The sequence below is a fragment of the Solanum stenotomum genome, chromosome 3 (genome assembly GCF_019186545.1).
Source record: "Solanum stenotomum isolate F172 chromosome 3, ASM1918654v1, whole genome shotgun sequence".
In the NCBI taxonomy this organism is placed as follows: domain Eukaryota; kingdom Viridiplantae; phylum Streptophyta; class Magnoliopsida; order Solanales; family Solanaceae; genus Solanum; species Solanum stenotomum.
The window spans coordinates 28645480-28668444 of record NC_064284.1 but is presented as its reverse complement, the minus strand read 5'-3'; the positions used below and the strand labels follow the sequence as shown (position 1 = coordinate 28668444).

General features: G+C 35.2%; 3 protein-coding genes and 1 pseudogene across 4 annotated transcripts in view; 1 reads left to right on the top strand and 3 right to left on the bottom strand.

The window, feature by feature from the left end:
• Positions 1-22965, bottom strand: part of LOC125859461 (uncharacterized) — an 819298-nt gene that overhangs the window by 169576 nt on the left and 626757 nt on the right. The window lies entirely within an intron of this gene.
• The window catches only part of LOC125859444 (probable pectinesterase/pectinesterase inhibitor 51), a 578280-nt gene that overhangs the window by 173797 nt on the left and 381518 nt on the right, over positions 1-22965 (bottom strand). The gene's annotated exons all lie outside the window — the stretch shown is intronic.
• On the top strand, positions 19-20698 carry LOC125859435 (ubiquitin carboxyl-terminal hydrolase 26). The gene is made up of 14 exons (XM_049539186.1): positions 19-326; positions 3728-4324; positions 5915-6170; positions 7403-8142; positions 12764-12872; positions 13086-13267; positions 14870-15154; positions 15225-15426; positions 15714-15785; positions 16092-16313; positions 17299-17562; positions 18546-18687; positions 19256-19456; positions 20313-20698. Exons 1-13 carry the CDS (start codon positions 241-243, stop codon positions 19372-19374), a joined length of 3276 nt encoding a protein of 1091 aa, XP_049395143.1. The 5' UTR covers positions 19-240; the 3' UTR covers positions 19375-19456; positions 20313-20698.
• On the bottom strand, positions 21566-22570 carry LOC125858837 (7-deoxyloganetic acid glucosyltransferase-like; annotated as a pseudogene).

Below are 22965 nucleotides of genomic sequence, written 5' to 3'. Positions count from 1 at the left end.
CATCAAATATAAATATATTTTAAAAAAACCCTAAAAATACTCCCAAAACTCTCAGGTACCAGCAAAAAATCGAGCTTTAATCCTCGAGGATTATGAATTTCGATTCACTTGAAGACTAATTATTTTTTGAGATTTTAGAATAATTTTTCGTAAGCTAGACGATTTTATTGTTGATCAGAAGAAGCTCAATCGAAACTGAATTGCTGATTTTCTGCCGATTTAATTTTTTCTGCTGTGAAAATGGGACATCAGCGGCCGAATACTCGCAGTAAAGGTAAAAGGAATAGAGGCGATGATTGTGCGGATGTCGCTGCTGAAATTTACAGGTGAAATTATTTTCACGTTGATTGTTGTTGTTGTTGTTGTTATGTTTTCTGGATAAATTATACATTTATTTATGCTCAATTACATTGAATTGATTTTGATCGAATTTGCAACTTGAGCAAGCTGGTGTAACCATTTTGGTCTATTTTGGGTATAAAATGATTTTCTGATTTTATAGCAGTATTTTTCATTCAAATTTTTTTCTTGGTGTAGAATCTACTGATTTAATGTTGCAGTTTGAGGGCTGAGCTGATTTTATTGACTCTATATCCTGCATTTTTTTGTTGTTGAGATTTTAAGGTGTTTTTCAAGGAAAATTCTTTCTGCTCTTTTCATCCTAATATCTTTTGTTTGTCTTTAGGACCTGAATTGGATGTAATCCAGGTGTTGCTTTTGTGACTAAGAATATGTTGGTTTGTTAGACCAAAAAAAAAAAAAACAATAGCCTAATTTTTTTGTTGTTCGAGATTATGCTATTGTTTTTTTTTTGGGTCTAACAAACCAACATATTCTTATTCACAAAAGCAACACCAGGATTACATTCAATTCAGGTCCTAAAGACAAACAAAAGATATTAGCCTAGCTAGTTCTAGGCTATCTATCCTATCTGCATCTCCCATTAATCACTGCTATTCTCCCATTCTTTTCAATCTATTTTCTATCCATTGTCTGTCTTTACATGTGTGTTTTCTATTTAGTACCTCAAGTATCTTGTGTGTACATTCCATTTGTATTTGCTTGCAAACTGTCATTGGTCTTGGGACTCGTTGTTTCCAGCATGCTTCATTTCTCGCTCCCCATATGTGATAGATAATTGCTGCTGTGATTGTCCATAGGAATGCTTTGCTTACTTTCCCATCAGCCTTTCTATCAATTCTGTTCCACCATCCGCGTATATCTTGCTAAACCATATTTATTTGAAGCCACTTCATTATGCTTGTTAGGCTTGAGAGAAGGCACATTTGAAGAATAAATGCTCTATATTCTCATCTTTGCTTCCACACAGTTCACATTTCACATCAGTGATCAGCCCCATTACCTTCAGTTCGTTCTTTGGTTAGTAATCTTCCATGCATAACTAACCAACATATGAATTGATGCTTAGGGACACTACTGGTATTCCATACCCCTCTCCAGAATGGCCATTCCTCTCCATGTCCCCTTCTCCACATATAGCCACTCTTGACAGTGTATTTCCCTGCTCTTTTGAGCCACCCATTCTGAACATATCCGGATGCATATTATGTTTTTAGTCCACATATTTTCTTCCAGTACCAACATGAATCTTGAGGAGCATTATACTGCCACCAATCCGTACCTTTCAGATATACATGATTTACCCATTTCACCCACATAGTGTCTTCTTTGTTTGCAATATGCTAGACGTACTTTGCCATGGCTGATTCATTCCATGTTAACCCTTCTATAATCCCAGCCCTCCCTCTTTCTTTGGCCTACACAACAAGTCCCAGGCTATTAGTGGGGATTTATTGGTGTGGAGCTGACCAGTCAATAGAAAGTTACATTAAATTGCGGTGATTCTCTTCATTATTCTGTTAGGCAATATTAGTATAGCAGTCCAATAAGAGTACTTGAATCAGGACTGAATTTACAAGTTGTACTCGACCTGCATAAGGTAGGTTTTTGGAACCTCATGTGTTCACTCTACTACTCACCTTGCTGATCAAAGCTTCACAATCAATTGCCGAGAGCCTCTTTGCCAATATAGGGATACCCAAGTATTTAAATGGTAGTTTCCCTTTCTTATACCCTGTTAGTTCGCAAATATCCTCCAATTCCAGTTTATTCATTTTAGCTGAGAAAATGCTTGATTTTGATGCATTTGTGGTTAAACCTGATGCCATTGAGAAGGTTTTTAGCCCCCTTAACACGAGCAATACTGATTCCAGATCCCCTTTGCTGAAAATAAGCATATCATCAGCGAAACATAGGTGATTTAGGCGCAAGCTCTTACACTTCGTGTGAAACCTGAAGTTCTGTTGTGTTGCAACCCATTCGTGATCCTGGAGAAGTATTCCATACATAGCACAAACAGAAGGGGTGATATGGGATCCCCTTGCCTCAGCCCTCGTGCTCCCTTGATTCTGCCATAGCCTCCAGCATTTAGGACAATGGAATGTTGTGGTGTAGTCACACATTCCATAACCCACTTGATGTATTTGTACGTAAAGTTCAGATTGTATAACATCTCTTCTATACATTCCCACTCGATAGAATCATATGCTTTCTTAAGGTCTATTTTGATCAAACAGCTCCTCGTGGTGTTTTTCCTGCTGTATAGCCTAACCAGATCCTGACATCAAGATATTCTGAGCAATATTTCTCTCTCCTATAAATGCACTCTGGTTAGTTGAAGTTATTTCAGGCAGTATGTTCTTCATTCTATTGCAAAGCATTTTGGATATCACGTTATACACAGTGTTACCGCATGATATGGGTCTGTTGTCTCCTACATTATCCACATGTGAGACTTTAGGGATGAGCATAATCATCGTGTCATTAATGCCTCTAGGCTCTATGTATTTTGCTTGTTTTGAAAAATTCTAGTACCCCTTTTGTTAAGTCATTTCCCACCGTCTCCCATGCATCTTTGAAAAATTGCTATTGTTGTCATTTCATAACTTTCAGTCGTTTATTAGTACAACATACTGAGTTTTTTTTTAAAAAATTACTACAACATATTGAATAAAAAATACAGGGTATGCTTTTCCTACATGTAGTTTCCACAATATCAACAAGTAATTACTTTATCTAAAAAGAACACAGTTGAGTTAAAAGTTTTTTTTTTTTGATAAAGGTAACTTTTAGTTGAGTTAAAAGTTGTATGTTTCTGTTAAACAAACTTCAAATCTCTTGTTCGATCAATGTTCAATAGAATAATTTTTTTGATAATAGCAGACTGTAGTCACAAAGATTAAAGAATCGAAGAGAGTTCAATTGAGTAATCCTAATTCAGAGCCTAGATTCATGACCAGGCCCTGTGTTTGGTGCTGAATGTGAAAAGGTGCAAATAAGATCATCCCTTGCTGATGTTTCTTAAAATCTATCGTTTTACATAGGGAACTCAATTATTGAGCTGAGAGATTCATCCTCTTACCCCTTTTATGATCTACATAGGAAAAATTAACTACTATACCCAACTTTGTGTTTTTCTATTATAAGCCCCTAACTCAAGTATATAATTCCTACTTCAACTTGTTGTGCTCTTTTGCTTTCTTTTGGAGCAACATAAATACCGTAATAGCTGAATAATTGAATGCTGGACCTAAGTGGCGTTATAATGTCTATCAAGGATAACCCAACTTATTTATTATCTCTCCTTTGTGTCTTTGGTTGTTTATTTGTATTTATCAGTTGGTATTTTGTGTTGTCTGCTTTGTAGAAATGTTCTATCTACCAGGCAGGTGACAAAAGATGATGTTAATCAGCTGTACATGATATGGAAGCCTGCTTGCCAAGGATGTCGTATCAACACCAAAGATAATCCCAATTGCTTTTGTGGATTGATTCCACCGCAAAATGGTAATCGTAAATCTGGGTTATGGCAGAAAACATCCGAAGTGGTCAATGCTCTTGGTTCTGATCCTTCAGATGATTGTCGTGCTTCCCCGGAGACACCTGCTGGGTTGACAAATCTGGGTGCTACATGCTATGCTAACAGTATTCTGCAATGCCTGTATATGAATAAGTCATTCAGGGAGGGTGTATTCTCTATTGAACCAGATGTTTTGAAACAACAACCAGTGTTAGACCAACTAGCACGACTGTTTGCAAAGTTACATTTGTACAAAATGGCTTTTGTTGATTCTGCTCCATTTATCCAAACTCTGGAGCTAGATAATGGCGTTCAGCAGGACAGTCATGAGTTTCTGACCTTGCTCTTCTCTCTGCTTGAGCGATGTCTGAGTAGGTCTAGTGTGTTGAAGGCCAGAACAATTGTCCAAGATCTTTTCCGTGGAGGTGTGTCACATGTGACTATGTAAGTCCAGACTTAAATTAACAATACTAAATCTGTCGCTTTATAATGATATTTTTCATACTTTGAGTCGATTACATTACCCCTTTTATGACTCCAGAATTTTCTATTATTTACTTAATTTTTGATATAATTGACAGATTAGTTTAATCTTTTTGTCTTTTTCTTTTTTTCTGGACTAGATCATGAGCTGTGGAGGGCACTCATAATATTTTCTCATTATTTTCTGTAATGAAGAGTTAAAACTTCTGAATAGAGAAGGGATGAATCTGTAGTGCCTTCCATTGTATTTTGGAGTTTTTGATGCAATCACGAATGTATGAGAAAAATTTCCTTGAATTTAATATAAGTAACCTCATCTCTCTTCTATTAAAACTGAAATGGCAATGTAACAACAAATTTCCGGTTTATTCATATATTAAAGGCAGAGGGAGATCTCTGACTGTTGCATGAGGCTTTTAGTGTGTTCGCTCTGAATTACCAACAAAAGGGGTTCAGAAACCACTCGTGACTGAGCATTGAACTAAAGATAAAAGGAGACCTTAATCTTAATGCATCATATCTAGAGCTCACACTTAAGAACAATGTCTCCACTCTCTGGTGAAGCACATAGCCAATTTGTAGACTCTACTTTTCCTTGATGATTTGCATAAATGAACTGGTTCATTTGATTAAAGCTACTTGTCCAAATAAAAAAATTTCCCAAGAAAGAACTTTGAAAGGTGAAAAGATCTGATAAGATTTGCTACTCTGGTATCTAGTGACATAGGAAGTTTTTTTCATCTAGCAAGTTGTATAGTGGAGAAGTTTTATTATGAGCCTGACCTATCTTGTCAAAGATGGAAGAGAAGAGCACCTTCATACAAAATTACTAACTTTAAAGTCTCCTAGATTCATGTGCTGTATCTTTTACTTCTTTAGGGTAAGTTTTTCAGATTGTTACTATTAACCAGTATAATGCATGGTCTCAATTACTTATTATTAGTAAGAAGCTTTTGGCTGATACTTGTGTTTAGTTGAATTGATTGTGTGATTTGGAACTTATTCCCTGTCCAGTCCACCCAGTTCTCCCAGTTAGGTGCTTAAATAGTCATTTCCCTATAATCAATTTCGTCAAACAGATTTTGCTGTGGCTATATACTTGGATGTAAACAGGTTTGAGTAATTGGTTGGCCATTTCAAAAACATATTGACTGCATGTGCATGGACACCAAAAAGTGTCTGTCCCCTTCTTGAAAAAGAAAACAAGGAATTACTAATAGCCAGCTAGCACAGGAAGAGCTTTTGTTGCATTTACTTTGTGATGCCTCCATTCCCTCTTTTCTAATGCAATGCAAATGCTAACTGTATGTCAAGTTCACCTTGAATAATGTACATCTCTTGTCAAGGAGTTTGTCATCCTGGATTCTCTTGGTTTTATTCTTCTCGCTCTCAGGGTTCATCAGATTTTTTATATGACTGTCACCTTTGTTATGTCGGCCTTTGTTTTACTTGTACATTTGAAGCAATCTGTTCGTTTACTTCTGTGGTTAATTCTGCATCTATGTTTTGGAGTCGTCAGAAGATTCTAAAGGATAATTTATTAATGTATAGGTGTTCAAAATGTGGAAATGAATCTGAAGCTTCATCAAAAATTGAGGACTTCTATGAGCTGGAGTTGAACGTCAAGGGTTTGAAGAGTTTAGATGAGAGTCTAGATGACTATCTTAGCATAGAGGAGCTTCATGGAGATAATCAATATTATTGTGATTCATGTGCCACCCGAGTTGATGCTACTCGTAGCATTAAATTGCGCTCTCTGCCTGCAGTCCTGAATTTCCAGCTCAAGCGTTGCATTTTCCTTCCAAATGTATGTATATTATTTTTAAGTGTCTCACCGGTATATGCTAGTTATTTTTTAAGAGTACATAAGGAAGTTGCTACATGCGATTATTAGTATTGAATAATTTACCATAATGGTCTCTAGAGGTTGGTAATGGTGCTATCATTGCTCTGGCATGAACCTTTTGTTTTCTCTGCTGGGAATTGTGAGTTCATTTTTCATGGCAGGAAGTTTGTTAAATTTCTTTTCTAGATGTAGAGCTTTCTTGCAGCATTTTATGCCAGATGTGCAGCGGACTCTCTTCTTCTGTTTGGTCATAGTTCAATGTTGTAGGTGATGAATTACATGCTTGATGACTTCCATAGAATTTGAGATGTTGGATGTGGCAATAGAACATTTAGAGACTCTAGTGGGCTCTTGATTAGAAATAACTTGTAAATGCTTTTACCCTTCCAAGCTCCCACAATGGAAGAAAAAGATCTATATGGATGATACCAATTAATAGAGAATATGTTTTAGTTATGTAAGTACATTTGTTTAAGGTCTTATGCTTTCTATGAGTTTTTTCAGCCCTATCTGAGATTTTTATGCCAATAGAAAATATAGAGAACTTCTCTTTTCAAAAAATAAAAAGATGATAAAATAAAAAGGTACAAAGAATTTGTATTACTCCCTCCATTCACTTTTACTTGTTTAGTATTTTAAAATAGATTTTCACTTTTACTCGTCGCTTTAACATATCAAGAAAATTAATTATTTTCTTGTTTTACCCTCAACATTATTCCCCGAATCATTTGCCAAGACCTAACACTGCACATCAATTAATATGAGTATTATGGTAAAATACTTATATAAATCATTGTTTCGGGCATGCAAAGTTCAAAATGGATTAGTAAAAGTGAACAAAGGGGGTACTTCTTATTTTTACTTTATTTTGTATAATGTTGTCCTGACATGGATTTAAATGGAGAAACACGGTCAATAAGAATTCATATAGTCAACCAACTTGTTTTGGATTGAAGCGCAATTGTGCTTGTAGTTGTTGTTGTACCCTTCCCAGCTCCTTAACTTTTAGTACATGTATTATTTGAGTTGAATATTGAAAAAAATTAGAATAATCCTTTATTATTAAGAAATTGACTCTTGAAATGATTTTGCTTCACTACCAATATTCTAGCTGAAGTTGATTTATTCATTTATTTATTAGATGTTTTTATATGTTTTGTTGGCTCTTTCTGATATGCACGTTATTTTCTTAGACTACAACGAGGAAGAAAATCTCATCTGCATTTTGTTTTCCTGAAGAGCTGAATATGACACGAAGGATATCTGAGCATTTCCAATCAGAACTAATATATGACTTATCAGCTATACTGATCCACAAAGGGTCAGCTGCAAATAGTGGCCACTATGTAGCGCATATTAAAAATGAGAATACACAGCAATGGTGGGAGTTTGATGACGAACATGTTTCAAATTTAGGCTGTCAGCCATTTGGTAAAGGTTCATCACATTCTGCGGTCAAGCCTTCTCAAACTGAGCAACTTGACCACTCTTCTTCTGATGTAATTATTGAGAATGGGAATGGGCCTGATGCTGGGGAGCGGCAAGCCTCAAAGACTGATGTCACTGAAGTGAAGACCTTCTCGTCTTGTGATGCTTATATGCTGATGTATGTCCTTAGACGTCCAAAGAATTGTGATAAAATGCCAATTGACTCTAGTGGTTATATAGCGGAAAAAGAGGCTTGTACATCTTCGGAAGTTGATAGTCATCTTCCACCCCACCTCTATGAGGAGGTAGAAAAACTGAATGACTCATATGTCGACTCGTGTGAGCAATACAAAATGAAGAAGGAGTCTGAGGTGAACTGCATCACGGAACGGAGGCTGGAGGTACGTTCAATCCTTTCTAAAGCTGCAGTCCAATCACCTGAGGAATTTTACTTTTGGATATCTATGGACTGGCTGCGTCTATGGGCGGACAACATCGTGCCATCGTAAGTTTCAATTCTTGTAGTGGCCTTTTATTTTCCTTTTCGTCTCATGGGTAAATCTTTATAAGGTAGTAGACAAACGAAAATATATTCTTTCTTTGTGGAACTTGTTCCTTCTATTTACGTGAATGCTGTTGTCACTTGTCAGAAAATCTTAGTTGTGCTTAGTTCTACATGTATCACTGAGTAATGAATAGATGAGGTGTTAAGAGTAAAAATCTGGTGAGCCCAGTTACAATACTCACTAGGAGCCCATCTGCAATGGTCTTGTTGGGTAGGTTACTAGATTTACTCGATACTTGTGCTTGTATATTGTAGCTAGGGGTGTTCATGGTTTGGTTTGGGTTGAGTTTTTGATCAAAAACCAAACCAATTTAGTCGGGTTTTTAATTTCTAAAACCAAACCATATAAAACAAAAATCATTGGTTTGGTTCTTGTCCTTTTGGTTGTGTTTTCGGCTTATGACTAGCTAATAATAAATTGATAATGACTAAACAATACAAACATGGGATAACTATTAACTACTTCAAATGAGCAGTAAAAACCCAAGTAGAGTAGTCCACAACAAATCAGCTTCATGGCAGAGAAAGTTATTTTTATTTACAGCAACACTACTTTAGCAATACCGTTCTGAGTATTTCACGTATAATCCTTGGTCTGTCCTAAAAGTTTGAATATAGAAATGCCCCTGTGTTATCTAATGCTCTGCTCTGCCCTCTCTTTCACTTCTGGCGCTATTATCTTTTATTTCTTTGTAACTTGTAAGTTCCACTGGACCAAACAATCGAAAAAAAGCTGACATTTTAAAGTGTATCAATTTCTAGTTTAAACTAAAGCAATATACTGATAATAAGAATTAATGTAACATTTTTGAGATATGATCATATGAAGACATAATGTTTTTTTTTTTTTTTTGGACACGATAACAGACTATATATAAATTTATGCTGGAAGCAAAAATTACATCATTGAATCTACATCCAAAAGAGTAAAAGCAATAGACCAACACTAAATCCTATCTCATCTTACAATGATCCTAGGATATCTACTGTAGAAACTGGATCATCTAATATACTTTGAGTTGGAAATAACACAACTTTTAAATCATATAATATCAATATTAGATTCAACTAAAGGAAACAGTCTAAGTTAAATTATATTTAAGATAAATAACTTGAGATGGCATAACAATTACTATTGTCTTCTTCAAATCCACAACATGAAACACAAAAGATAAATTTTAAGATTAAGAAAATGTAAAAACATACAAAGTTGGAGATTGAATCAAAGTTACACAAAGCTGTTGATGAAGAAGACTTTGGAACAAAGCTGTTGATGAAGAAGACTTTGAAACAAAGCTGTTGATGAAGAAATTTTGAAACATGAATAAGATTCTATAGTTATAACCAGAGGCGAATCTAGGATTTTTCGAACATGGGTGCACCAAGTAGAATGTATTGAAGTGAGAATTGATCCTTCATCCTCAAGGTCAAAAGCTCAACATTTAACCATATGGACCATTTAGACTTCTTGCAGTACGGGTGCAAGAATATAATATTATACAAAATCTTAAAAAATATACATATAAAATATCTAATTTTACGAAAAGACCACGGGTGCGGATGCCCTTTTTTTTGGCTCTAGATTCGCCACTGGTTATAACTCCTTTTATAGAAGTGGAAGGATTCATAAACCAAAAATGTTTGAAAGTATGATAATATAAGCACACCAGTTGTCAAAAATGAAAAAGAAAATTCTAACTGACTATTAAAGCTTTGAGGGTTGGAGTGGGCTTTGCTCATTTGAGGGGTAATCTCGGATCCCTTATTTTCTCTTGGTGTGCACCCATATAGTTCCTATTTGCATAGAGGATTGAGTGTCTTCTAGAGAACCATATTTTGTAGGTTTCTCCTTTTTCGGTGGTATTTTTAATAAAATCTTTTACCTGCTTAAAAAAAAAAACTTTGCTCACTTCAATTAAGATCATTATCTCAAATCCTCTAACTTAAGGGGTTGTTTGATAGCTGGTTCGTAGATGAGTTATGTAGGTATTAAAATTTGCATCAGTAATACCACGTTTGGTAGTTGGTTAGGAGATAAGTTATTCATGTATAAAATTAATACGGTGTTCAGTTTGCAATTCAGAAACCCACATAAATAATACATGTGAAAGTTATGAGGGAATTTACATAGATTTAATCATAACTAATCCATGTACTACTAATATCTACATAATTCTAATCAACTAAGAAACGCCCCCTAAGAATTTTTCTTTCACCAACACATGGAATGTGAATAATATTTGGTTTTCATGGACAAACGCCCACTAAATTACCCTAGGATGCAACAAAGGATTGGAAATGCATCCAACTGTTAAAAGGTAGCGGAACAATTGATAATGGCATGCTAACAGTGCAAATGTAATTTCATAAGTTTGGTTTGTAACGAGGAGCAAAAACATGGTTTTCTACATGGACATGTGCTTTCCGATTTGCAGAAACAAGTAAGTGTCTAAATTAGTTGGAATCAAGACTAATAATATTCCCAAACATAAAATTCAATACCTAGTCAAAGATTTCATCTTCTTCATTTATTCGGACTTCTATTTACCATTCTAAGCCTTAGCTTTATTTGCAATTAAAATTAATCATCTCTACAGTAGAATAAGCAATTTAATAAAGAGAATAGAAGTGAAACTAAAGAGGGACAAAAATTTCCTTACCTGCGTTAATGGGATGACCCGTGAAGTCAAAAGAAAGGCTGCGCTTAAAGTTCACAGAAGCTGCCGTGAATTAGCTTATGCTTATAATTCAAATTGTTTTAAAGTTTGCTGCTTGTTCTCCTTTTAACGCGAGACAAGAAAAGCCACATTTTGGCATTATGGGCTTGGCCCAGGCCCTTTGTTGTGAAAGGCGATCGCCTCGTCGCCAATGGCGAGAGGTGAGGCGACCCCTCATCGCCTTTAGCTTTGTGGCGAGACGATCTTCAAAAGGCGACACCATGGCGACAAAGGGCGAGAGGCAAGAAAAGCGAGAAAGGCATCACCTTTTGTATTTTCTTAAAAAAAGGCGACCAATTTAGGGTTTTAAAAGTTAAAAGGTAATTTTAGGGTTTACGACTACACTCCTCCGGCAACCAGCCAAACTTTTCCGGCTACTCCAAAGTCCAACCAATACATATTTCTTCTTCCTTGGTTTCTTTTTCCTTCTTCTTCGGACTTCAGAATCACTTCTACCTCTGTTTTGACTTTTGTTTTGTTTTTTTCTCATTCAAGTTCTAGAATTTTAGTATGTACTATCTATTTTCAGTTTTTGAATTAAAATATTTGCTAATATGTTATTGCTATTGAGATTTTGATTATTTACATATGCAATTAAATATTCTAATTTTTTGGTATTAATTGGTGCCGCACTTCAAAAAGGCGAGCGCCTTGCCGCTCGCCTCGCCTTGTGGCGAGGCAAACCCTTGTCGCCATCTAAAACACTGGGCCCAGTCAACCCCTTTATTAATTCTTTTAGATCATTACATAAATTTTTTTTATTCTTTTACTTTCCAAACCAATACATATATCATTATTTAAACCCCGTCTCACTCGTACCGTATAACATCAACATATTCTCAATGCACTTGATTTAGATACTGATTAAAAAAATATAACTAGTGTTTAGATGTAGTCAAATTAAGCCTGGATAAGTGAAACTATTACATTCAGTTTAAATTAGAATAAGATGATTTACTGCCCTAATATATGCTTAATGCAGTGGTCTAAAGTATGCAATGATTAAGGTTTCAGTCATCAGATTTGATTGTTAAAGACTATCCTATATTTAGTTGGTGTTGTTCTTGCTTGGTATGTAGAGGATATGCTAAATTATGAGTAGCTGGTTTGTTGAAAGGCTTTTTTGTTTTAATCTCAGCATAAAAATGAGAGGTTTCCAAACAGTACTAATTCTCAAAAAATAAAAAAAATAAAAAATGAGAGTTTCCAATACAATAATTGGTTCTCAGTATAAAATACTGTGTTAGCATTACTAAATACAATGTTTAATTTCGGGAATAAATGCTACTTCCTCATCCCCATTAATTTGATACAATTTGACGAGGCATTGAGTTTAAGAAAGGAAGAATTTCGAAACTTGTGATTAATACAAGCCATATATATTTGTGCGACTATAAATCATCACATTAAGGGTAAAATGAGAAGTTAAAGTTAAATTGTTTCTATGTATAGGAAGATATTATTCTTTTCTGACAGACTAAAGAGGAATGTGCATCATATAACGTGGGACAGAGAGAGTATTCGTGTAAGTTATGCGGAAATCAATATTGTAATGCAAGATTGAATGTGAAATTAGAATATGTTTTTTTATTAGTAAATATCTGAAATAAGAGTACCTAAAACGTCAAAAATACATTTAAGATAATTCTTGAATTTGGTATTGTCAACACTATGTAACAATGTACATATTATTTTGCAACGCATAACAAGTTATGCTTTATTATTTGTTGCTCTGCTAATGATCTTCTTACTATAATTCCCATTATAACTAGTTCATGAACCAAACAATCTCTCGAGGTAAAAGACCTATTTTGTAGTTAGTAATAGTTTTTGTTGTATTACAGAATCATTGATAACAGTTCCATACAATGCACACATGGGAAAGTACCAGTTTCAAAGATTGGCTCTATGAAACGTCTGTCTAGTGAAGCTTGGACCATGCTATTCTCTAAGGTATTATTTTATGAAATTAGATTCTTTACTGTTTTGCGTAAGCATTTTGAGTTTTTTTGTGATACCTTCAACAACCATTACTCTGCAACTGCTGATTTCCTTTCAAGACTTCGAAAAATATCGATGCTTTATGATTTCCATGATATTCTCCTTTACTAGTTTTCAGTTGCAATCTGTTTTTCTCTGATATTGATCTGATACTTGCAATCCCAGTATGGTGGAGGACCAGTGCTGGCCAAGGATGATTACTGCGTTGACTGCCTCTTTGGAGTGGCTCAGTCAATGGCCCTTGCAGATAACTACCGGGATCGAAGAACATTAATGAAAGAATTTGCAGAAGCAGCCCTTGCGGGTGATTGTGTAGACGAGAAGTTGTACTACATATCAAAGCCATGGTACATCTACGTAATGTATTCTTTGTTTTAAACTTGTATAGATGTGTCTAATGAGGGAATATCTGTCACCATCTTAGTGCTGCAGAAGTTGTTTGAATAAAAGTGTTGTTAATTGTGCCTGTGAGAAAGAGTATATTTTAAATACTATCTGCTGATGCAATAAAACAGTAACACAGTCTAGCATAACCTGCATCCTCTAGTTACTTCCTATAAGAAATGGTACAAAACGATTGGAAATGATCTTTCTGAAGAAAACTTCGTGCATCACACAGCATGTTATATCTGACGTATGTTTAACACAAGGGACATTTGGTTTAATTTTTCTTACCTTTTGGTCTCACTAACTGTTAATACTCACAGCTTGTTATAACTTCTTTAATTTTGTACATTATTCCATTTGGTTGAGCTATCATTTACTGTCTTGATCTAAATTTCAAGAATGTGTGTGATATTGAAGCTATTCATGCAATGTGTCAATTGCATCATCTTGTGTTTCCTATGTTCTCAACTCATCTTAGTCTCTGTTTAAAAGATACCTATTGATATTCACATGCAGTGCCAACTGAAGGGTGAAGCAACTAAAGTTGCTACTTTAGGCCCCATATTTTCAGGGGCCCCAAATTTTCCTAATATGTGTATATACTAAATTTTAAGTTTTATACATTGTTCGTATAGATATTTTGTTATGCTATTAGGTTATCTAACCTATAAGTAAGCCTCCTTAAAATGTGAGATTCAAAATCTTGAAAATAAGATATTACCTACTACATGTAAATATGATCTAATAATATAAAAATTGTTTACACTAGCAGTTATATAACTTAAAATCATACTTTGTTTTTTGAAAAAAACATTTAGCGTCTTAAAGACAAGTACAATTTCTCATAATAACAAAAAGGAAAGATGGAATTGTCTCTGCATAACTTGTGAAAGAAAATACTCCCTCCGTTCCAATTTATATAACACCTTTTGTATTTCTAGAGTCAAACAAGTTTTTTGGTTTTGAATTATCAATTATTGTGACTTGTAGTACTCTATACATAGTCTCCAAATATGTAAATTTTTTTTATGAAAATTCATAAAATTTAAAGATGCCACATCCAAATTCACAATTAAAATTGAAAAGTTTGACTCTCGAAATCGAACTGTGCCACATAAATTGGGAAAAAGAAGTATCCTTGTGGGAATCCCAAAACCATACCTGTAAACAATATTTTTGTGCCTCATTTATTGATACAACCAACATCATCAATGAGTCCACATTATTTTTATTCTCTTTTACCTTTCTCTTCGAATAACGTGCAATTTCTCTTTTAATCTTTTATATTTCCTTGACCTTTTTCCTAATCACAGAAACAATTCCATAAAAATAAGAGAGCTCAAAGTAAATTGCTAACTCTCTTTTTTATTTTTTCTAAAATTTAAAGCATTACATCAAGCATATTGAAGCAGCAAAAAGTGAAAAAGAAAACTAGAAAAATAGACTTCAAATGAAATTATATGTATGAAGTTATTGTCTTTTTTTTTAACAAATCCAATTGAAACTTTGCTTTAGGTCACCATTTTTGTTGAACCACCCTTTTTCATATGGTTCCTCTGTAGGTTACAACAGTGGCTCCGAAGGAAAAATGTAGACTCTCCTTGTGAAGCTGATGCTGGACCAACAGCTTCAATAAGGTGTCCTCATGGACAGCTGATGCCCGAACAAGCTTCTGGTGCTAGACGTGTGCTGATACCCGAGACTCTTTGGAATTTTACTCGTGAGATAGCTATGGCAGTAAAACCTGATGATTCTGTGGGTTGTTCAACTTTTCTTTCGGACTCTGTGCCCTGTACTCAATGCAGCATTCAACTCACTGAAGTTGCATGCTTAGAAGATACTCTAAGGTCCTGTATCAACTTATTAAAGTAATGAAGTTAGAATTACCTAGTTGCTTACAGTGTTTATATGATACAGGGAGTTTAAGCTCAAGCAACGGCAAAGTCATGAGAAGTTAGCAATGGGTAAAGGCATACCAATTCTTCCTGGTATCAGATACTACTTGTTACCATCTTCTTGGTTGTCTAAATGGAAAAGCTACTCTAATGCAAGTGGCAAAAGTGCTCCTGCTGAACTTGAAACTTTGGATGATGTCATTGGTTTTCTGATGTGTGAAAAGGTATATTTTTCAATTGTATGTTCCATCTAGAGGCACTCTGCACAAGCTTTATGCATTTAGCTATCTTCTACCTAGAGGAAGTTTCCACTTATTGCATGCGACGAGGAATTCTTCGTGTTTAGATTGACTAACGGACTGCTTTCTATGCTCCTAGAAATATGCAATGCATATAAATGCCTATAAGTTCTTCTGAGATAATTCTCTATAGTTTATTGAGATCTTGTTTAGGGAAATGTAAAGAAATAACCTTTTCTGATTTCGAGCTAACCCATGGTTCTTGTGAACAGCATTCAAGACTTCTTGAAAGGCCTCCTGATCTGTCTTGCAAACGTGGAAGTATTTTCCAGAAGTCACCTGCTGTAAGTATATAATGTATTTTCAAATTACTGGTTGTCTTTAAAGTAACTTAAACATGATAGTGTCACCTTAGCTTGTTTTTGCTCATGTCAAAGTCCATTACAGTAGCTTATTAACATAATGTTTGCATTAAGTAATTACAATATTATTCCGGCACATTAAGTCATGTCTGATTTTATTTACCTCTGTACACCATTAAGCAGGTGCATAGTCTTGTTTCCTCCTTTTTCTTTATGTTTATGTTCTTCCACTTGTGGCTTTGGTTTTATCTTTTTGCTGAGTACTTTATTTCTGGCGATGGATTTCAGACAGACACTTTGACAATTATCACCGACGATGATTGGAAGTTGTTTTGTGAAGACTGGGGTGGTACAGCGGCAAAAGGAATTACAGCTGAAGTTGATTTCTTGGGGAACGATTTTGTTGGATCTAGTGAAGATATGGCAATTTCTGAGGAGCATATGAATTTGAATGACGAATCGAATGTTGGGCCTGAGTCTAGAAGATTCATCATTAAGATTTCACCAGAGGTAAATTCATTTGTTCTTTTTTTTATTTCATTAAACCTGGACATAATTTATTGAGCTATATTGATCTATATATTAAATTTAGGTTAAAGTTCCCAGGTACGCTTCCTAATAACTGCTAGTTATAGCTTTGAAACATTAAGTGTCATATTCTGTCCTCAGGTCTTTGGTCTAGTGGTAAGAGCACAACACGTGACGGGTGAATTTAGCCGCATGTCACGAGTTCAAACCCTGCCACAACTAAAAGCCTGGTGTTTAAGTGGAGATGAGTAGAGGGGCAGGTCTACTGTCTGATAATTTTCCAACTGTGCGTCACTAGTCCTCAGAGATTCTTGGTTATAAAAATTAAATTAAATTATGTGCTGGATTTTTGTAAGCTGGAGAGTACTGCAAATACATCTAAGTCTAGAGCATCTCTTACCATAACCTATCCTTGTGTTGGGAAGCAACCAGAATAAGTAATTGTCTAATGGAAGCTATGGTATCAGTTTAACAACTCAGGATCTCCTGGACTTTATAGATGGATTTACAATGAATTCAAATGTAATGCTATGCAAATGGATTTAGTGGAATACCTTAGATAATGATGATTCCAGAGCTGATTATGGGTTCTCTTATCACAGAAGGAAGTGGGTCATGCACCTAGGATTTAAAGGTCTTCGTCATTCTTTGAGAAGACCTGAAGAACTAGAATGCCAAATATTATAGGTTTTGCCTCTATGTTGTAGAAATCATGTTGCATGGTTTTCTCCTGTAAATTGAAAACTATAGGCCCTTCCAGGATTGATGCTATGTTTGTCTAAAATGTCAATCTAACACAAGCTCTTTGCATGATACTTTAACACCCTTGGAGCATGCTGACATCAGCAGGCAAAAAAATGAGTTCCGTTTGGGAGTTGTTTTCCTGTGCATCTGCTGAAGGGTCAAAAGAAGCCTTTTGAGTTTCTATTGAATATGGATGAGAAATTCTACGTTTCATACTTTCCAGGTTTGTGAGGAGTGCATTGCTGAAAGGAAAAGCTGTGAATTAAAGAGGAAACTTAACTATTCCGACGAGGATATTTGTGTCTGCTTCATTCGCGGCAAGGAACCTCCAAAATCAGTTCTAGAAGCATCAGTGAACAGCCTGGAACCAAATCGACGGACCTCAAAGCGTTCCAGGAAGACAGCATTTGGAAACTCAGTGAAGTTGAATGTTTCTGGGTCCACATCTGTCTACCAGCTGAAGATGATGATATGGGAAGCTTTTGGGGTTAGCCACTTTTGCTCTTTGAATATATCGTATTCTGTAAATTTATTTTCCTTGGCTGACTTATTGTTTATGATGGGAAACCTTATTTGCTGAATAGTACTAGTTTTATTGGTGTACATATTAAAATCTGAAAGTTTTTCAGATGGGAATGTCTTGTAAAGGAACAGTGGTTTAAGAGTATCATAGTTAGATTGTTTTTACTCTTGGCAGTCAGTCAATTACGACACTCCTCTATGCATACTTGGAACCGGCTATTCTTTCACATTGGTGGAGTCAGTATAAGAAAATACTAGCATGGGCCATGAGATAATGGTATAATACGGTTATGTCTTTTAGGAACACCTTGTCGATGCTGTAGAAACTTCACGGTTATATGATAAATTGTTACTTATTAAATTTTAAATCGTGTTGAGAAAACTGATTTGGGAAAGAAAACTCAGATGCCTTGGCCAAATTGCCTGTTAACCTTCATGGCTAAATTTCTGAACCCAGGCATATAAGATGACAAAAGGCCACATATACAAGATTACATGGGTATAGATTATTTGTTTCTTTAGATGGATCATTTTTCTGGCTTATGCATTAGTTCATTTTGGTTTTAGGTTCTTGGTACTTATCTAATAGTGATAATAGTGTCTGTATTTTCGTTGTGTGGTATGTAATTTTTCTTTTGACATGTGACGTACCAATAGGCCCTTCCCCAGACCCTGCGCATACCAGGAGCTTTAGTGCACCGGGCTGCCCTTTTTTCACATGTGACATCATATCTTCACATATTTGGAAATTCTTATTGTTGTGCTTTCATTTGTAGAGTTATTTGTTTAAAATAACAGTTATATAGTCCAGTGATGTTCATTTCCGCTTGACTTTTGCGCGTTGGTGGTGATGGCAGTTTACTCGCCTTACAAAGTTGACTGTTGTCTGTTTCTATGGACTTCTCCCTTTTGATTTGCAAACAAACTTATCTCTTTTAAAATTTACAGATTGTCAAGGAAAATCAGGTACTTCACAAGGGTTCTCTGGTAATTGATGGCGAATCTGCTTGTCTTGCTGACCTGAATATATTCCCTGGAGATGTACTATGGGTGACAGATTCTGAGATTCATGAGCATCGTGATATTGCAGGTTATACTGCTATGCCAAATGGAATGTCCTAATTTTCTAGATGTACTTCAAAAGTCTTGTATCTTAAATATGACATTCTTTACCAACTCTTACATTTCTCCGTACAGTCTTTTCCTTGGTCATTTCTAGAATTTGCAATTGAGCCATCTAATCTCCATGTAATATTCTCATAATTATACTGGATCTGTTGTGCATAGGTTGTTGCTGCATTGTTTTGTATTATTATTTACAATGTCAAGGTATCATAATTAGCATTAACCACACATCACATAACATTTTGTATATGGAAGAGTGTGTTGCATCATATAATATATCTGCACTATTACCTTATCAAAAAAATTATATCTGCACTATTGCAGTGATGTATAACATCCACTAGTTTGGCATTTTATTAAACCAGTCCACATGATAACCTCTGGTTTATGCCTTTCTGTTAACATCAGTGGTCAGCCAGTGTGCCATGTCACCCTGAGTTTTTTTCCTGACCAAATTCAATCGTTTGCCAAAGTAGGAACTAAAACAGATTTGCACTTAATCAATTATATTAATTTATTTACTTTCTTTTCAGATGAGCTTTCTGGCCAGAAAATGGAAGAACGAAAAACTGAAGAAGGTTTTCGTGGAACACTTCTGTCCTCAAGTCTCTCATCCCAGTTTGTCTCTGAAGCATCTGCATGCTTAAATTAATGAGGATGTACTCGTAAAGTGTAGCTGTTCTTCATGTTTGATTATGGAAGCTTAAAGCTAGATCTTCAACCTGCTTAACTGGGTAATTTTCTGTATATTCTGCTCAATTTTGATGTTTTTTGCTTCATCTGTGTCTTCCTTATTTTCTTGTTTATTAAGTCATTAATCAATGGATTTGTTGGATAGCCTTGAGTTAATGAAATCAAATTCTTTGATTATATACTAGAGATGATTTATACCTCAGACTTTTCCATGATCCAGGAGGGTGAGAACCGTTATGTCATGTGAACTTGTTCGTATAATACTTTGTATTTTGTGCTATGATACAGTAAAAACTATGGAACTAGTTCATAAATCTTAAAGATAACAATAAAAGTTGAGCCTGCCACATGGCGTTTTCATGCTTGAATTATAACTTTTTGTTAATGTGAGGTCCAGTTAATTGAGTGATTTGGTTGTCCCTTCGAGATGCCAACTAGATTCATCGTCGTATCAAGGTATTGCCTGATCATTCTTTTTGTGATCTCCTTAGGGTTACTAGTGAATCTTTCAATGTTAAATTGATGTATTCCTTAATTCAGTTATTGATAGATTGTTGAGAGTTCCAATTGTACTACAGTCAGAACAGACTAGTCATGAATGCAAAATAACTTTTGTCAGGTCTTTACTATTGTGTGCAAACACTGGGTTCATTTGCTTTCTAGAACTTGGCTAATAACGTATTGTCACACATAAGCAACCTACTAATCTTTCAGATCTGCTGATTTTTGCTACCTGTTGAGTTCAAAAGAATTATCTCTTGTATTCTCATGTGGACATGCTTCTAGAGAGAACATTGTTGTTTCCAATCATGAATTAACAAAAAATGTTCATTCTAATTGATCTGATCTAGTACTTCACTGCTAATCTTCTGATTTCTTCACTTTATTGTGTTTCAGATAAATCAGATTGGCTCACTTTGTTTTGTTGAGAGAGTATGCCCTGTTTTGTACGAGCTTTCATGTTATTAGCTCCTTTAAAAAATCTGCTTGCAGATATGGTGAAGGATGATCTCCTAGTGCGAGTTACTGTGTAGAAATTAGTATTATTTTGGTTTTAACCTTAAGCCCCCATTTGGTGCCCAATCTGTTGGTGTATTGTTCCTTTCACCTTCTTGGCTGCCTTTATATTAGTCGGGCAAGTTGTAGTTCTGAAAGGCCAGGTCTGGTTCATAGTCCTAGTTTATGGGACAGTTTTGTGCATTGTCGAACCTTATTCCCTTGCCTTGTGAATAGTTGAAGACTAAAGAGGCAGTCAAATGTACATGTCATACATGTGTGGAAGTTGTATCTCATGTACTTCATGGTTACTTGAGCTTTAATTAGTATTTGATAGCCAAGAATTCCAACAATCCCTTCCCCTCTCCGCACATTTTAACAGAAAAGAAAAGAAAACCACTAGGATTTTTTTAGTCTAACTAATTGCCATTCATTAATTTCAAGTGTATTACCTCATATGTTAGTTGACACGATTAGGATCAAATTCAATATTTATCACTCTCTATGTGCCGCTAAGGATAGGTGATTCACTCCCCTGCGCTGCTGCCCCCATGAAGCGAAGAAGTGGATTGTTGAGACTAATGTATTAATTTAGGAATTCGAATAGATTCTAATGATTAAGAAATGAAACGAAGTTATAATGCTATTAGGATGTCTTTTTAATGTCTTTTTACAAAGATAGTTTCTTAATGCGTGTGTTGTATGTGTATATCCAATTATGTATGATGTGATAGTGCACGAAAAAAGTGGCCGTGTCAAAGCAATGATTAAGAGAGTGACAAATTTAAGTTCAATTTTCCTTATTCTTTAATTAGTAACCATTTATGATTTATAAAATTTACTGGTGACTTAACTTATGTTCTCATGCACATAATAGTATATTTAATAATATCGTATTATTTCATATAAAAAAAATAAAGTATATTATGAGAGTTGATATGCACATAAGCACATTCAACACACGTGTCGAGAGAGTAGGATTGTTTAAAAGTTTCAAATACATTAACTTTATCAAAAGTCATCTTTTTTTTCTTCTTGAATTTCATGTCAAATTAAATCACGTAAGAGAAAATAACATTTTAGATCTCGTAATGTTTGTGCTTGGATCGACTACCCAAGAATGACGAGTCTCATATGAGCAATACAATTTTATCCAAGCCATTGAATTTATTCACATTAAGAGTTTGTTTAAACAAAGTAAAGAGAATTAAACACCATTTATTGACCAAATGAAAGAAGGCACATTAGCCGATAGAGCATCATTAAAGAGCCCAAAATATTCTTTAGGCATGTGAGGATGTTATATCCTCATAAGCCTAATAACCTCAATTAAACGTTCCAAATCTTGGTATGAAGCGCCACCTTCACCAACACTTGCTATTGCCAAATTGCTCATCTGTTTTGCCCTTTCCAAAAATTCAATTTTCTTCACATCCATCACTTCTATTACCATCCTCTCAATTGTGGCTCTATCACATACATCTTTCATGTCTAGTCCAAGCTTCCACACCTCTCCAACATACCTACTATTTACTTGTTGGTCAAAAAAATAGGGCCAACAAATCATTGGCACTCCCTCTACTATACTTTCCAAAGTCGAATTCCACCCACAATGAGTTAAAAACCCACCAATTGATGGGTGAGCTAGCATTTTTTCTTGTGGAGCCCAACTAACAATACAACCCCTCTCCTTTGTACTTTCAACCAATTCCATGGTTACGTTAATGTCGTCGTCTTCAAGTCCAATAATTGAACCGGGCCTCTGGACCCACAAGTACCTAGTCTTACTATTCACCAAACCATACCAAAATTCCAATAATTGGCCCTTGCTCATTGTGGCAAGGCTTCCAATGCTGACAAATAAAACTGGTTTGTTGAGCCAATCTATACAACTCATATCCTCTTTCCAGAGACTGTTGGATGTTGGTGTGTTTGGCAAAGATTGAGAAGCTCCTAATTTTGCTTTCATTTGAGTGTGAAGAGGCCCAATGGCGTAGATATTTGGACATAGAGCTCGGAATAGGCCCTTCAAGGGCTTCAAATGTGTGGGCTTGGACAATATGTTTCCCCTGCTTGATTACATGTTGGATAATGGGGATATCAAGGTCTGTTGCACGGCAGTAACTGGGAAGATCTCGGCGCCTCATCACACCTTCCATTCCTGACACTATTTACTAATGCATCCAAGTCATTGAAAAACCAAATTATTACTATTATTTTTTACATGTATCCTATGAGCAAGAAAATAAATTATTGTGATTTAATTTTTTAATCACTTTAAAGAAAAATAAACTATAATTGATGTGTACTAATTCATTTTCTAATATTGCGCCTACGGAAAAAATATAATACATAAACATGACCATTAACTTGGTTTCAGCTGATAACTATGCCTTTCAACTTTGGGTGTGCACAAGTAGACACTTAGGGTGTGTTTGGCCTGAGTCTAGAAGATTCATCATTAAGATTTCACCAAAGGTGAGTAGAAAATATTTTCCGAATTTTTTTTTTAGTGTTTGATTTATAAATGAAAATTATTTTTGAGAAAATATCT